The following is a 16,553-nucleotide window of genomic DNA, read 5'->3' as shown; positions in this document are numbered from 1 at the left end:
AATGGTTAGTGATCTGATATCTTGGCATCATGATACGAGAGCGCCTAGTACTCGCACTGGATCCAAGCATAGGCGGATAAACGAGCGAGCGACAGAGAACACAAAAGATAGATTTGTTAACTATGCAGGTCAATTAATATCCAGCTCGGTGCAAATCGGACAATGGTATGGGATCTATATCAACAACTGTAAATACTACTCCTGACCTTGAGATGGTCACGCCGCATAATCAAATAACCAGAGTTTTCCCGAGTTAGAACAGTGATAGAATATCCTCATTGGTCTTTCTTTGCTGATTGCCCCCTGTGTTGGCGGAGAGATCAAGGCCAGAGAAGCCGTTCATGAGATCCGCAGCGGCACCACCGCCGTTGGGAATAGCGGTGCTGGCAGATGCGGAGGTACTGCCACTATCGCCGAACACACCAAGGAGGTCATCCAGGTTGTTGCTTGCGGCAGGAGCGGGCGAGCCAACAGCGGGAGACTCTACTCGAACGGGAGTACCAGCAAGACCCTCGAGACCAGACATTCCACTAGCAGGTTCTTTCTGGGTCGAAGCGGGAGCTGCGCCATCGAAATCGATATCTAGGAGGTTCTCAACGTTGTTTTGAGCCTGTGGCGGGGGCGTAGCACCCGTAACTGCGGCAGCCGCAGCGGCTGCAGCCAAGGGGTTTTCACGGGCGTTTTGAATTTGTTCCCTGTTCCATCATATTAGCTGACTGCTCAAGAACGGATTAAGAAGCAAGGCAACGAACTCTATAGCAGCACGTTGCACGGCATCTGCGCCGAATCTGCCCTGACCGACAAATTGCTCTGGTGGTTTGTGGTAGACGGATGCAAGAGTAGAGAGTTCACCGATCAGCTGTTCAAGAAGAGCGGGCGGGAGAGAGTGGATCGTCGTAACAATAGGAGGCTTTTGGGAAAGAACAATGTTCTTCGTAGCATTGGGATCGCTTGTATTGGAGAGAAGACGCCAGTAAACGTAGGCTCGGTCACGGACATCGGGGTTATCATTCTCAGCCGTTGCCGCCTGGAGAACTTTCTGAACCAGTCCTTGAGCCTTCTCGGGCCGCTTCAAGAATAGCTTTACGACAGCAGTAAGAATCTGAAGCTGGGTCTGATAAAAAAAAATTAGCCTTGGCATACACAAGTCGAGCGCAGCAACCAGACCTGTGAGAATTCTTCGTTGAACCCTTCCACAAACCCGGCCAGGATATCGCCAGCATTGCTAATCTTCTCCGCATATTCTCCCACGATCCATATGAGCGCGGCACGGGCATTTGGTTCATCCAACTCATCAATGCATTTGCAGAGAGTAGGGATGATGCCTTCGTATCCAGGGTATTTTCGGAAAATGTCTTTGATGACGACAATAGCCTCCTGTACGACGTAGTTCACTTTGGTGTTGATCAAATCCAATAATGTGTTTACACACTTCTCGCATGAACTCTCGATCTTGATGGCAACCTGGCCTATTGCTCTCACGGCGCGCCGCACGAAATCCATGTCGACTTCCAATGCGTACTCCCGCAGTTCTGCGAGGAGCTGATCGACGTTGCGGTCGTTGGCTATGCGGACCATAATTTCCAGTTTCTGGAACTTAACATAGGGAGGGTCATTGTACTTGCAGAAGAAAACCCGCAGCTCTTTGTTCAGAATATCGGGCTGCTTCTGCAACAACAAATCGATGTTTCGTAATGCGACATATTGCACTTCCGGAGCGGAGGACACCAGAGTCACTATATAGATATCAGCGTGCCATGCTTTCGGGATGACAAGTGGGCTCAAGAGAAATACCTAGAGGGGGCGCCATCTTCTTCAAGTAGTTGCTGGATAACTCCTGCTTGATGTTCTTCATGTGCAGGAAAACGACCTTGACCGCTGCAAGTACTACACTTGGATTGGCGTGTTGGAATTGTGGCGCGACTCGCTCGCAAATATGCTCTGATTCCGTCACATCACTGGTTTTGTATTCTGCCAGAGTTGTCAGGATTGTGACCCGACCCCACTCGGTACATTCATTCAAGGCCATCAACAACTTGCGCAGTACGTTAGATGTCACTTGAAGAGCTCGGGTCTCAGGAGCGGCATGATGGATTTCTGAAAGCGCGGTCACCGAGTTCGCGACCACCATAGGATTTGGATCGCCGATCATTTCCTGCAGCATCTCAAGGAAACCATTTTCCAAACACAATGAAGGATTCAAGTCGAATAGCTTCGCCACACAGATCGCAGCAGTCTTTCGGACATACGGTGATTCGTCCCGGAGTGTCTTGCGGAGCGGTTCCTCCATGTAGTCGACCATTTTATCCACCCGAATACATCCCATTGTTCTGATAGCCAGTGCCCTAATCAATGGATTGGGGTCTTCAGAGTCCTGTACAAATGTATTCACGGCGAGAATGCAAAGATCCGGGTGAGATTTGGCGTAATTCCTAGTTGAAGCATGGCATCAGCGAACGGAGCCACCACCGAGTAGATTCAGGAACACTCACATGAGATATAGATATACAAGCTTCTTCTGTTCAAGATCGCTCGTCGCAATATTCTTGAGAACGTCAGGGAAAAGAGCAGAGACATCCTTTCCCAGTGTCATAGCCATGATGGTCTTTTGAATGGCTTCTTTCCTGGAACAGAGTTAGAACGCACTCACATTCGGCGGCGCAAGAAGTAAATGGTCAAAACAGCTCCGAGAGAAAACAAAAGCATTCCACATACCGTTCGTACGCATACTGAGATCTATTCTTCCTGTCAGCGACACAGTCCACTAAATGAAACTTACGTAGGGTGGAGGAACTCCGTACACAAGACCAGCTCGCAATTCAAACGTTTCTCCTTTTCTAGGCACTGCAAAAGCGCCGCGGATCCTACTCATCGCCATTTTGAGGGCACGACAGCTTCAGCGACGACTAGGTCGCGCCTCCGCAAACAATATTTCTATCGTAGGTGAGAAGTAGTGCTTCGTTGCGGACCACTGCGGGGAATTCGGCGGCGAAGCTTCAGGGACCAGTTCGACTTGAGGGGACGTGACGGTGCAACACTTAAAACGAGACCGGCATCACGTTTCCCAGATCAGTCTCAATTTGATAGAGAATATGGAAAAGGTAGGAAAGTAGGGAGCAATCCGTCTCCCTCAAAGGGTGCTGATGGGGTTAAGGAAAGCAAAAGGTCTGGTCTGGTCTAGGTCAATTGTCACGGGCCCAAAAGTTGTCCACAAAACGCGGCTCATGATTTCCCCAAACCGGAGCCACCACCAATCCATCCCACTCCGTCCGGTCCACTTCAGGTCCATTACTCTACCAGGATTCTTTGATTATTGACGCCGTTATAACCAGCACATTTGTTGAGTTGGAATTTGTTGTCATGGTAAGTCCTGGCCTGTCATGATGGATACCAATTATTCATTTTCATTACTAGGCAAACCTCCCTAATCTGCGACGCTTGTTTGTCGAGGCAAGGACAGAGGCTGAAGAGAATGAGTACTCAAGGACAGCTGTATGCTCTCATCTATCGTATGCAGTGCAAGATTTCGTGCTGAAGAGAATTGCAGTTCTACAACCTCATCCTCTTTATCTCCTCTGTCGCCGTCTTCAGCCTAGTAGCACAACGGATGAGTGGCTCGAAATCTGGAAGATGATGAACGCAATGACGCTTTACTGCTATCGCTTCGTCAACTAAGAGTGGCGCCGTGGTATCGAATGGCACATTCAGCTCCCTGCCCGTACCAGGACTCAATAGGCACGCAGATCACGACATCGAGATCAGACACGACGTTTGGCATCCACAAGAGTGGCCATCAGAATGTCAAGGATTTACCCAATAAACAAGCATTCAATTTTATGCTCTCGAAAGACAAGATGACTTGTGGAGTTGGACACCTGCCTTTGTCTGCATTCTTCTGTCACTTTCAGCCAGAGCATACGAGGCTAAGCGGCATCATGTTGGACGTAGTGGATGTTCCTATCTACTATGTCTGCCTACCTAGTCGGCTCATAGGATGCTGTATGTTCATTGATATACATTGGAAACAGGTGACAGTATGCTGCCGCTTGCTCATAAAAGTCAATTGAAGCAAATCGCCTCAGGCTTGCGTCTGCTCTCAACATGAATGAGCTCTGGCTATTACTCCACCGCTGCAATGCTTGGCCAAATTTGCTCAATGAAACCTGTCAAGTCCGCTTTCAGGACTTGGGGTCGCTCAAGCGCCGCAAAATGACCGCCCTCAATGAGAAAGTCAGTGGTATGGATTTAAATGGAAACCAAGGTTCATACCTTTTGGTGATCTCTGAAGAAGATCAGATTTCCTGTTGTGGCCACCCAGGATCTAGGAGCCGGATAAAGTTCCATGGGAAAATAGGAATATCCAAATGGTTTGTGTATGAACCACCGTGTACTCAGTTCGGAGGAGAACTTTCTGTGAGGAAAGTCCTGTTTGACCTCTTCATTAGCATCCCTGCAGGTTCATGAAATCGGGACCCAGACCTCGCGGTAAAAGTAAATGGCCCGCGGATATGTCTCCGTAAACCAATACAGAGAGACGAAATCAAGGATGGTCTCTAAAGGTAGAGGCTCGTCCACCCAATCGAGGAATTTCTCTCCAACCCTAGTCAGGCGATTTAATGGGGTGCTTTGCGGTTTTGAATATCATTATGCTTACCACGCCAGCAGAGCCATGGGGTTGGTAGACAGGACAAGACCTATGGTGCTTGGTTTTGTGCCTTGTTCAATTGCATATGCTAGCCCAGTCGTTAGGAAGGCGTTCAGCCTCTCGACCCCACGTCTCTCAGAAGCAGATAGGCTGTCATCTGAGCAGGCCTCTGGGCGTGGGATGGTACAGAAGTTTACTGTTACTTGTTGGCACCACCTCAGACAGACACAGAAGAAATAAACTCACGGTGAGCCGCTATAGATCGTCAGTATGTATTGCAATTGAAGGCACGGAATTGCACCCACCTTTACAACTTTCGAAATCCACTGCCAGCACCCTCGAGATGCGGCTTCCGATATCGCCTCCCTGAGCAACATAGCCGCCTCCGAAACCGAGTCCTTTCATTAACTGGTCCATCACTCGTGCCACGTCATGGCTCTTATACTCCTTGTCCAAGGGTGGGCTAGACGAGAACCCATATCCGGGAAGCGAAGGCACAATTAAGTGATACGGCAATGTGGTGGGAGTGTATTCCTCCTTGAACAGTTGAAGCATGGGAAGGAACTCCAGAAAGCTCCCTATGGTTTTTCTATAAGCACGGACGAAATAATTGAGGGCAATAGAGTTTTACCAGGCCATCCATGAAGGAGTATCACAGGAACTGCGTCTCTCTTTTCCGAGAACAAAGCTGCGAAGTGCAGCGATATGTCCTCGATCCTTGTTGTGAACTGAGGGAAGCTATTGATACGGGCCTCGGTAACTCTCCAGTCGTAGTCGTTCAACCATTTCTCTCGCATGGTCGTCAGCCAGTCGGATGTGACACCATATCGACGGTCCTGTTGCTGATTCTCAAGTGTAGGTGGAGCTATCTTAGCGAGCTTCACCAGGGTCTTCAGCTCGGCTATCTGCTCATCGGGGACGGCTACTTGAAAAGGAGCTGGGACAATGGTTGCGGTTGAAGGAAACTGGCTAAATGGGACTGACATGATGATAGTTGTTGATGTAGAAGGTAGCTATGATTCATCTGAGATTCTACATTATGATTACAATGACATTTGCCCGAAGATCGTCAAGGCAGATGGCCATCAGGATTAATAATTAGAGGATGTAAAATCAGGCTTCAGTGCGGGGTAAATCAACCAAAAAAAAGCAAAAAAAAACATGGATGTCATCGACTGGGATAAGTGATCGTCTCGTATCCATAATGGCCGAAGCTGGATAATTTCCTCGTTTGCCAGAATGGGACCATATCCAAAGTTGTCTAGAGAGGTAGATAGAGACAAACAAGGCAGTATGCTATCAACGATCCTCATATTTTCACCGCCCACACTTATGCCCTCATCGTCGGTCTGTAAACACATTCTGCGAGAAAAGCTGGAAAAAACTTGTATGGGCGTTCAGAAGTAGCAAAATTAAAAGTGAAGCATATAATAACTCGAGGGGATGTCAATTCCTCAGCATCCTGCGTCTGCAGCGACCATCTTCCTCGACCAACCACCAAGCTGTCTTCAATTCTGCCCTTCAGCACCAAACAACTTCATTATAGGCACCTACCTGCTATCCGAGAATAAGGACAGCGATGGAAACGTGCAACAGACGAAGACCGGAAGCCTCCAGTTATGGAACCTCAGTCCGCTGAGCAATGAACTGTGAGATCTGTACTATCTTCCTCCCGAGTTCCAGGCTAACCGATAGTCTATACAAAACGCTCAGCTCTCTCATCCAAAGGCTAGCACTGCCATATGCCGTCTTTGATCTTCACTTCCATCCGCGAGATCCAAGCATTCTCGCCATTGCTACAAGCGCCGCATCCGTGGCCCTTTTCAAATTCTCAACCGACCCCGAACCCACCATCAGTCATCTATGGACCTTACCCGTCCACGAGGATCCTTCAACCCCAGCTCTATTCCTAGCCTGGGCTCCTCGGAACTGGTTTCCGCAGCCCGAGCAAGACGGGTTCGCCGTCACCTTCTCCGACGGCCGGACGAGCGTCTATGGCACCGTCTCCGCCAACAAGAAAGAGGCAGCGCTAACAGAGCAATCCAATATTACCGAACAGGGGGCATTCGAAGCCACCCAGCCCATCGAAGTATGGTTTGTGGCTCTGGCGCCACTTCGAGATCTTTCGTCACCTGAGGAACGCGCTATTCCCCACCTCTTCACAGGGAATGATTTCGGCTCGCTGCATACACGCCAATTCAGTGTGCGAGCAGCGGTAGAAGGCGAAGAGCCGCTAGGACCCCTCGTCCTCGACTATGACGACCGTGCCCGGCATCATACGGCTGGAGTAACGAGTATCCTTCCTCTGCCTCTTCCGCTCCATGAAGGCGCTCCCTTGCTGCTTACTGGTAGCTATGATGAGTATCTGCGTGTCTACCACGCCACACGTAGGGGCCAGGTACTCGCTGAAGAATCGCTTGGGGGCGGTGTCTGGAGACTACAGCTGCTGAAGACGGAGAAATGGCCTGCCTCGGAGACGGAGGGCGAAGGGTGGAGGTTTCTGATCCTAGCTAGCTGTATGCATGCTGGGACAAGGGTGGCGGCGGTGACGTGGAGGCCGCAGAGGGCAGATGACTCTGAATCCGGGTGGAGTATCGATGTGCTAGCACAGTTTACGGAGCATGAGAGCATGAATTATGCGTCTGATGTGTGGAAAGCGGAGGGGGGATACGACTTGGAAGGCAAGGATATATCGGAGCTGGTTTGTGTTTCCAGCAGTTTCTACGATCGGAGAGTCTGTATATGGAGAGTAGATCTACAGACGGAACAACCTCCAAGTCAGTCAGAGGGGTAAAATAATGGAATTTATTTGTCATGATAAGATAACGCTCGAACATAATTCATCATGCAAAACGAGGTATACTGATACAACCCCATCCCGAACCCAGAAAAGACTCAAAAAAGGCACACGATAGTCATCGCATAGATGTGGTGACCCACTAGACAATCGTCTCCAGCTCGCGAGCGTAGCCTATCGTGTTCTCGATGACCGTGCTGCTTGCCACCAGAATATCCTTCTCAGACCGGGCTGCGGCCTCGGGCTCGACTGGGAAGTATATCCGGCCGTCACGGAGAACCCACCCTCGTTGCTGAGCGAACTCAATAACAGCTCCCTCGGAGTCAAGAAACAGAAGATTCTTGGCGTTGGAAATGGGAAGCGAAGGGTATGCTTTCTCGGAGCAGTCCGCGATTTCACTCCGGATGGTTCCAACAAGGACCTATTTGATCACAGAGTCATCAGGGGGATCTCAACAGCAGAGCAAAAGCAAAGAATACAACGGAAAAGGGCTGAACTCACGTTGGAAAACAGAGCAAAGTCCTCCGAGGGCACTCTCTCCGAGTTAGTCTCCCTCCACACCTTGTCATAACTTCCCTCCATCAAGCTCCGCTCCAGATCAACAGGGTATTTGATGTACAGATCATCCTCCACGCGCTTGCCCTGTAGACTCGCCTCCTCAACCAGGCCTTCCAACACGGTGTGGAAACTAGTGCTATCACCCATGCTCAGCAAAAGCATCAGATACAAGCCTGTAATCTTGCTGCGCTGGCTAGACTTAGTATCCACCTTTACTGAGCCCGCGCCATCCCTCTCAAGGTCGTAAAAGGGCTGCAGCTGCTGGTAATATCTCGTGAAGCCTTGTGCGTCGGTCTGCCGGATGGATGCAAGGGCTCCTAGTTCCAGAACTTCACGAGCGAGCGCAATGAGGTCAGATGGTGTAGAAGGTGTTGGTATCAGCGCATTCTGAAGAAGAAGGGTTCGCTTTGCTTGGCTGAGGAGGTTGTTTGCAGCATCGAGCTGCTTGCGGTTGAGAGCATTATGGAGCTCTGAAACGAGGGACCGGAGGTCGACGCTGTGTGCCATGATAGCGACGTCTTCTTAATATTCTCTGTGACAACAGGTGAAGATTCTATTCAAGGTTGTTCAAAGACTGGTGAGAAGAGAAAGAAAGACTACAGACAGAAGCAGTTGGAGGGTGTAGACGGAGACTTGGTTGATGGTGCTGTCAGCTCCCATGAGCTTCTCCAGCGACAGTATTGTCTTGGCGGGCGGTCAATGGTGTCACGTGATCTGACGTATCTTCTGGACAGTTGACACTTTTGGAGGGCATCTTCGTTCAACTTTGACGTGCCTTCTGTTAACCCCGATTGCCAGTCCCATTGTATATCCGCTTACTGCACATATCATCTGAGAGCCATGGAGAGCCTGGATGGCTAGGCAGGGAGGTCCTTAAAATGCTTACAAGGGCTCTTGGGTGTAAGGGAATAGTCTACTAACTTAACAGAATATTAGACTGCCTTATAATTCTCTTTGTTAAACTCATGGGGTACTTGAAACACTCGTGGCCAATTTCACCAGGGTATTATAAATGGGCGTCCCAAGCCCGGTAACAGGATCCCATCCTGGCGTTGCATTCCAGCTTGCATTGGGAACCAGTTGCTCGTTGCTGGTGCCAACATAGCAACCCGATGAGCCACCATCAATAATGTCTGTGAATCCTGTCTGGTTGAGGGAATAGAGCCATGGATTTAAGAACCCCAGTTTTAGCAAACCATCCTCAAGTCGAGCAGCATTTAATCGCGAGACTATGGCTGCAAATACAGGCGCAGATGCACTACAACGACGGTTAGCGCGACTTTCTGAGAGTGACATTCATTAAACAACAGACCTTGTGCCGCCTACCCTCAACGTTTGCCCGTGATCAATGACGACAAAGTTAGTGGCCTGAGCGGCGACGTCAGGGAAACCTCTCCCGCTCGGGTTGTATAACCCGTTCCATCTGCTTCCAAGCTGCTCTAGGTAGCCTTGAACGCTTGAATCCTGATAGGAGGGACGTGGAAAGTGATCTGAAAAGCCTCCGCTAGAGAAGCTAATTGCTTTCTCGGGTTGGATATCGTGAGTACCGCCGACAGCAGTAACAAATGGGCAGGACGCTGGGAAGACAGGCAAGAATCGAGTTGTCTTGGTTCCATCGTTAGTTATGCATGTTGAACCAACGCCTGAGTCACCGCTGCTGAAGATGATCGACACGCCGCGTGCGCCAAGCTGCGCGAACAGATTGCATGTTGCATTTGAGTATGATTCAGGGACGCTTTGCTCATCTTCACCATACGAGGTTGAAAGAACGGCGGGAAGCTCTTCATCTGGAAGATCAAGAAGATAATGAAGTTGATCTAAGTAAGGCTCATTGGTCGACACGTTCGTATCCTGACCTTCCTCAGGCACAACCGGTCCTCGGCCACCCGTTGTATAGTAGGTTCCAAGCGCTTTATACGCCAAAGAATAGGCATACTGGACGTCTAGGCTGGCTTCGGTACTGCTCAGGGACGAGTCCTGCAGATTGAGACCGTCATTTATCGAGACCACAGTGAAGTTGACGTCTGTCCTACTGGTTGCATACAATCTCATAAAATTTTCAAAGTCGTCGTAACGTGCGTACTGATCTAGGAACCCGGAAACTCCCAGTCTGTTGCGGGGATCGGGTTCGGCTCTGGTATCATAAATCCCGTACAATTCGCGAAGGCAGTTCGGCGTTATGGTTGTGGAGCAATTCGCCGCCAGCTCTTCCTTGGTAGCAACAGTCCCGTGGAAAAGTGGTTGCCGTTCATGCCGGGCAGGTTGTCCAAAGCGAGTCGTTGGCTGGATCATCTGAATATAGCGGTGGACGTCATGTGGAACGGAATACGCAAGCGTTCTGACTTGTGTCGTACTTGTCTCCACGTGCTGGAAGGCGTAAAAGCGTGTTCTTAGCATACGTTCCGCCTGTGATACCGGGACAGTGAAAGTGACCCAGTTGCCATGACTTTCAATCGAGCCAGCAGGAACATTCTCTGATCTCAGCCAGGAAAGGACTTTGTCTGAAACCTCCTCGGGAGGACGCAGAAATTCCCTGACATCGTCACGCTTCATATGTTGTCCATAGCTCGAGTGACCCGGCGTTGACATGTCAATGACCCTTCGCTCGAATTCAGCGGCTCTTTCCTGGTTCATAGCCAGCCGAAATCTGATCAATTCAGACGCTGGCGCTGCATCGTGCTTTATCCAGCCGTCGGGAACATTTCTGAGCTGCTCAACGACCGCGTAGCTGGGCTCTGCAGCTGCACCAAGAACAATGCAGCAAATACAGAGGGATAGTATCCCTACCAGAAACGTGAATGGAGCCATGTGAGCTACACGATACGGAATCGCGCATCCAGAGGGCAATATAGCGATGAGATCACGGCAATAGACAGACGGCGACTCCGCTTTATCTGTCACTTAAAGATGTGGGGACGTCAGTATCCCCGTTTCCTGTGGAGTAGCATATAAACAATGGCTGCAAGTGACCAATATAAGGGTCGTCTTGGAACCGTGGCTCGCGGTCCATGTGTACGCCGGTCGCAAACCCGTTTGTGTAAACAGTACATCCTTGTGCTGTACGACTTGGTGAGCTCCGATGGCCAATCGCTTATTTCAGGGGTCCCAAGGGAGAAGGGGCATGCGAAAATCCAGCCATCACGTCACCAAGGCAGGGAATGTGACTACTTGTTGGCCAGTATTTGCACGAGCAGAATGACAGCAGAAGCGCGGTTGTCAGTCTGCGCCTTTCCTGGAGAAGACCCTGCATTAGCCTGCCTAGTGGGGTGCGATGACTTCTTTCTCCTCATAATCAGAGACATGAGAGTTGAAAACTTAAAGGACTTACTTAGCCTGGAGCTGAGAACGCCATCGTCAGAGCTCGGGCGTTTGAGGCAGACATTTGAGGCCGTTAAACTCAGGGCAGTGTATCGATGCCGGGTAGGAGCGTAAGCTTTTCATTCTCATCCCTATGGAGCTTTCTATGGTTGACCAAATTGGGCAATCGGGAAGCAAGGGATAACCTGGTTCTCGCCAGTCATAGTTCATCAAATGAATGGCTGAGCCGCGGTTGAAGTGGATTACTCCGTGCAGATTATTGCTTTTCTTGTTCCGTGGACAAGTGGACTTGTTTATCCCGCTAGTCTCAATTTGGCAGATGATCGCCCACCTATCAAAAGGCACCACCAGCAACAACGTACATACCTGATTCACGGTATCTGAGAAGTCAGCCTCCTGGACATTTAATCATCTCCTTCGAACAATGGGGAAGTGACAGGAAGTTGCTATTTAGTTATTGGACCATCAGCAGTGAATACAAAAGATCGTCTTCTTTCTTATTCCCTTATCCGTACACCTGACAGCATAGTTTTATGTAGAGGCACGAGGCTGAAAATGCAAAAGATTTTTGACAAACAGCTTGAAGACTCCTTACTTATACCAGTTGGTAGCTCTGACATTTTCAGCGATCAGAAGACTAACATATCTCATGGCGACATGGTGCCCGTTCATGCAATCACAGCAGGAATCCCTTAATTGGTCGGGGACTACGGAGAATTCAGGTAATATCAAGACCAAGAGGAATGCAGGTCTTTGTCTCAGGCAGGAAGTAAGCATATTTTCCGTCTGGGTGACCCAACTAAATGTTTAATCTTGATATAGAACAGAGAACGATGGTGCAGCGCAACTTTGGCTGTATTCGGTGAGCATAACTCATAGAGGGACTCAAGTGAAGAGGGTCGGATCTGGTGCGGAATAGCCATGGTAGACCCTATCGAGTAGGTATTAAAGTATGGCACGGCCCATCAAAACGTTGAGACGGACGTCTACTGCAATACTTGTGATATGCAGGACTTTGAAGGATAGGCATATATATCTTCGGCAGGATGAGAATACTTGCAGTAGTGCAATCTGGGTTCCTAAGCCGATTGATTGATACCTGGATGGTCCTGTAAGACTTCGCGGCGTATCCTTAGGCGACTTCACCTCGTTGGGTTGAGAGTATAACTCTGCAAGCGTGCTCCATTTTCAGTAGAGTTCTTCAATTCGGATTAGAAAATTTCTTAGTCTGTCAATAGTGCAACGTCTAGTTTCTTATCTGCATCCCTGCAGACGGCGGATACCTTTGCCCTTCTCTGCCATTTGTGCCACGTTAAACTGAACGACCTTGGGGATTAACCACACTTTCGGAGAGGGCGCCGATGATCATCCAGTAGTTGAAGCGAATTCTTCTGGTTGGTTGTGAGCCGCGATGCAGAAGATTCTCCAGGCGCAAACAGCAGGGATCCTGACTGGCCAGGCAATATCAGCAGTGTAAGACACCAACGCAGCCTCGCATCAGCGGGAAACAAAACGCTTCAGCAAAACCCCCCTCCAGATCTTCCACAGAATGACATTGGTCTCGGTTTGCTGTCATCGCCTGTCAAGAATTTAGCAATGGGCATTTTCTCCATCTCCATCTACGCGATAAATTCCATTGGAGCTCGCCATCAATAATAGGGGTATTGTCCTCATTCAAATTGCAATAACTATTGACAAAAACGCTTTTGATGCGATAAATCCGTCTTGCATCCAAGTCCCGCAGGGCTGTCAACCCCGCCTTCTCCATGTCACATCCGCTCGTGGCAGCTGTGTGGGAACAACTCGGTCGCCGTGATGTAGGCAACATCCTACGGGAGATCATCGGCGAACATGCGGCAGAGCTGGCTGTATTTCAGATGCAAGATGATGCCTCTCGAATCGAACCGCTTATACGACCTGTGCTTTGGATCAAGGCCATCTTCGACTTACAGCGAGCTTATCTGCAGGGCTTGACCAATGTGCACGATTGTCATCCTTACTTTTTGCCGTACCTCTTGCCTTCGGAAGCGGTTTTCTCAACTCTTATGTACTTGATTCGGGTCAAGTCAGACTTATTCCCATCTAATACCCCCGCTCCTCCCGACCTGGCTCGGCATCGTCATTTCATTGCGCAAGTTCTGCTTGGCGGGGTCCGACTGCTTCTGTTGCGTGGTGATGCCATTCCACCGGATCTGAGATTCAACCTGGAGCGGGCGATGAGGGCAGCATGGCACCATCCAGATCTATCAAGTGCAGAAAGCTATCTGATCATGGACTTATTACCACGAGCGATAGATCAAATTGGTTCTCCAGAGCTGGCAAAAAAGCAGAGCGCTCTGCTAATCTCCAATAATACATCTCTTCCATCTTTCGCGTCAGGACTGGTTTGTGTCGCCCTTCTCATGGCTCGTGATACGAGGCTGATTTGACGACAGTATCCCTTTTCGATAGCCCCCGAAACCCTTATGACAGATTTGTTGACGGGTATTGTCGCAGACAAGGCGGATTATCTAACCTCGTTTTGCACTCTATTCGATATCATAAGCGCCGCCGAGTTTGCGCTTATCCAGTGTCATGTTGACCGTCGCCGTATCTCACAAGAACAAGGATACTCCAATGCTGCGGCAAGCAAGGCGGAAGATGCCTTTGTACAAGCTCAAGAGACGCGTAAAAAGCTAGTGAGAACTGTAATGGCAGCATTCGACGATGAATTTTCGGCGCCGCCTCTTCAGGTCCTCGCAACTCTCATATTGTGTCATAACGCTGAGGGACAACCGCCTCTACAAACCCGGCGCATCAGAGACACCTGGACGCGCCTTTTACGCATTAGAGGCGTTCTGGAAGACTCTCTGGGGCTTCTTGTGAGATGGCTTATCAGTCGTCGAGTTCAGATGTGGGACTGCAATGGGGAGCTGGAGTCGATCTCCCAGGATTACCAGCGTCATTTGACACAGTGGCTTCAGAACGCTTCGTTGCCGGATCTTGCAGCTCAGCCTCAGAGCCGGGACAAGCGGACCAGCGTTTTGTACGCTGTTGACTGTCCTGCAGTCCACATGGTTCCCAAAGCCCTGCTCGAAGAGCAGTTGACTAGCCACGACACTCTCTATGAGGTATGATATTTCAAGTTTCTCAGACGCATTTACACCAGGCTATGCAAATGTGAACTCGCTGAATGCGTTTACCATTTCCTTCCCAATTAACTTTTTCACCAGCATTTGCAGGAGACCCCAGAGTTTCTCACGCTGAACATTACCTGTCCGTTATGCCCTGGAGAGATCAGAATTCAGCACGCTCGCATGATCAAACCGCTAGGACAAACTGGGTTGCACGATGTATCCGAGTCAAACCGCAATAGACGGTATTCTATAGCCGATTCTGCTTCCAAAGACACGACATCGCAGTCAAGCTCTGCCAGCCACACTACCAGCTTAGACCCTAGTGAATTTTCCAGAAGTCCTGTTTCGCCCGTAACACGCCACCTCGGCTTCTCTGATCTTATGACAAAACATTCGAATACGTCTGTCACGGAGCTGATTAGTCCGCTTTCATTGCATACCTCTTCTGATCAATTGCGCGAAAGACAGGGCACCAGGAGTCTTTCTAGGGAGCTCAAAAGCGTGAAGATACCTTTCCCAAGCGGGGCGTCACTATTCAGGAAAGCCTCCACCAAGCAGAAGTTACCGCGGCAGCCGCGGTCCTGCTTTTCCGCGACAGGACGAACTCTGCTCCTTTGGGGAACAGGCACTAACTGGGTCATACGGTTTGAGCTTTCAAGCATAGAAGGGCAAAGGACCAAGAGTCACAGATACGACGTGTCTGGGGTTCAATATGCTGCAGCGGGAGACAGACGTTGCGCTGTGATCGCCGCTGTTGGAGAGGTATATATGTCTCAAGTCTGCCTGCTGATTATGTGGACTCTTTTCGGTTTGCTAACGTGTCTCTAGCACCTCGAGCTGCTAGTATTCGATAGCACTGGTACCATCGCTGATGCGTACCTGACGATTGAGTCTGGACTCCAGATTCAGCCCGTACCCTCTATATGTATGACGGTGTCACGTAACGACAGGTTTGTCGCCTTCACTATCAGGGAAGAGGTGCGGGTGTATGAGATCGGTGCAGGAACTATACGGAGAGTTCCCTTGGGCGAGCACTTTGATCGATACCCGTTGCTTGGAGAAGAGCCGCCATCCGGAGCGGCAACTATTTCAAAGGATGGACAATACGCCAACAACCAAATCAGACCAAACGCAGTTATCGAGCGAAAGATTCAATTCTCCGTCGATGGAAAGCACTTTGTTGTAGCAACGCACCTGGGCGACCATTGCGCTTATGTTGATGTGTGGGGCTGGAATGCCGGACAATGGATAATCACACCTGACAAGTCAAGGTCGTTCAAACTTCCATCAGTAAGTGATATCACTTGAGCGAAGTCGCTGGCCTGGTGCTAATTTCTATAGTGGGTGGCCAATGATGGAGACCTCACATGTGTTTTCTACGACAGCTTCCATTTTGCTGTCATAATGACAGCATTCTTAGGAAAAGAGTCTCCGATGCTAATCTCTCTTGCTGACCCCAACATCGTCAGCGATCCGCTCAGCGTCAGGATCGTTCATGCAGCACAATCGCCTTCAGGAACACGGTTCGCCATGGCAAATGGTGCCGGTGAGATCTATATGTGCGAGTGCAAGGCCAATACTGTCCTCACTCCATATCAACTAAAGAAAGCGGCGAGCAAGATAAGCATCGCTGCTTTCAAACCTGGGAATCTGACACTGTCCTTCCCACAGGAAAATGAGATCCTTGTCTTTTGGGCCAAGGATGGTAAATTATCACTCAGAGCAATCAGGTACATTGAGGGTGCCGAGGTAATCAGTGATTTTGACCTGCGCCCGGACTTTGACCGTCTATTTGTGGAATGGGTCCCAGCTGGGAATTTTCCAGTACAGCGAAGACAGAACTCGTCGCTTGGAAATCAGTCAGCAGTGGAGACGGATGCAATGGGACCTATTCGAAGACCCGACATGGCGGAACTGCCAGGGATATAAATCTATGTAAGTTGGGCGGTGCAGTCAACGCAAAGTGGTGGTAATCTGAATCAGCCCATAGCTTTATAGGAACATATACGGAGTATTGTGTGCCAAAAAATGTCGCAGAAAGTGGCCCCAGAGTATCAGAATCAATGCTCTTGCAATTAGTGAGAGAGCTGCTTTACACACTGTATCTTCCAAATGCCAT

At 49.7% G+C, this 16,553-nt stretch overlaps 6 protein-coding genes across 6 annotated transcripts; 2 read left to right on the top strand and 4 right to left on the bottom strand.

Annotated features, from left to right (window-relative positions):
* Nucleotides 1-35: 35 nt before the first annotated feature.
* On the bottom strand, nt 36-3,433 carry AFUA_3G08970 (putative AP-1 adaptor complex subunit beta). Its single transcript, XM_749626.2, has 7 exons — nt 2,802-3,433; nt 2,716-2,736; nt 2,493-2,624; nt 1,795-2,432; nt 1,168-1,736; nt 753-1,114; nt 36-695 (listed from the first exon to the last, which is right to left on the bottom strand). The coding sequence occupies exons 1-7, from the start codon at nt 2,876-2,878 to the stop codon at nt 254-256; spliced, it is 2,241 nt and encodes a 746-aa protein (XP_754719.1). The 5' UTR covers nt 2,879-3,433; the 3' UTR covers nt 36-253.
* A 686-nt stretch (nt 3,434-4,119) lies between these two features.
* On the bottom strand, nt 4,120-5,631 carry AFUA_3G08960 (epoxide hydrolase family protein; the record flags this gene model as incomplete). Its single annotated transcript, XM_749627.2, has 6 exons — nt 4,120-4,218; nt 4,270-4,407; nt 4,480-4,600; nt 4,655-4,841; nt 4,951-5,223; nt 5,277-5,631. 6 exons carry the CDS (start codon nt 5,629-5,631, stop codon nt 4,120-4,122), a joined length of 1,173 nt encoding a protein of 390 aa, XP_754720.2.
* A 114-nt stretch (nt 5,632-5,745) lies between these two features.
* On the top strand, nt 5,746-7,439 carry AFUA_3G08950 (uncharacterized protein; the record flags this gene model as incomplete). The annotated part of the gene is made up of 2 exons (XM_749628.2): nt 5,746-6,294; nt 6,359-7,439. The coding sequence occupies exons 1-2, from the start codon at nt 6,089-6,091 to the stop codon at nt 7,437-7,439; spliced, it is 1,287 nt and encodes a 428-aa protein (XP_754721.1). The 5' UTR covers nt 5,746-6,088.
* Nucleotides 7,440-7,584: 145 nt separating this feature from the next.
* On the bottom strand, nt 7,585-8,743 carry rpnL (proteasome regulatory particle lid subunit rpnL; the record flags this gene model as incomplete). The annotated part of the gene is made up of 2 exons (XM_749629.2): nt 7,944-8,743; nt 7,585-7,863 (listed from the first exon to the last, which is right to left on the bottom strand). Exons 1-2 carry the CDS (start codon nt 8,505-8,507, stop codon nt 7,585-7,587), a joined length of 843 nt encoding a protein of 280 aa, XP_754722.1. The 5' UTR covers nt 8,508-8,743.
* A 173-nt stretch (nt 8,744-8,916) lies between these two features.
* sedC (S53 family peptidase) lies at nt 8,917-11,904 on the bottom strand. The gene is made up of 2 exons (XM_749630.3): nt 9,313-11,904; nt 8,917-9,258 (listed from the first exon to the last, which is right to left on the bottom strand). Exons 1-2 carry the CDS (start codon nt 10,806-10,808, stop codon nt 8,964-8,966), a joined length of 1,791 nt encoding a protein of 596 aa, XP_754723.2. The 5' UTR covers nt 10,809-11,904; the 3' UTR covers nt 8,917-8,963.
* A 74-nt stretch (nt 11,905-11,978) lies between these two features.
* Nucleotides 11,979-16,552, top strand: AFUA_3G08920 (uncharacterized protein). The gene is made up of 5 exons (XM_001481565.2): nt 11,979-13,702; nt 13,754-14,428; nt 14,531-15,196; nt 15,263-15,724; nt 15,776-16,552. The coding sequence occupies exons 1-5, from the start codon at nt 13,085-13,087 to the stop codon at nt 16,361-16,363; spliced, it is 3,009 nt and encodes a 1,002-aa protein (XP_001481615.1). The 5' UTR covers nt 11,979-13,084; the 3' UTR covers nt 16,364-16,552.
* Nucleotide 16,553: the final 1 nt, after the last annotated feature.

Source organism: Aspergillus fumigatus, chromosome 3, assembly GCF_000002655.1.
Source record: "Aspergillus fumigatus Af293 chromosome 3, whole genome shotgun sequence".
Taxonomy (NCBI): Eukaryota; Fungi; Ascomycota; class Eurotiomycetes; order Eurotiales; family Aspergillaceae; genus Aspergillus; species Aspergillus fumigatus.
The sequence above is the reverse complement of the archived record's forward strand: the minus strand, read 5'-3'. Positions and strand labels throughout refer to the sequence as shown.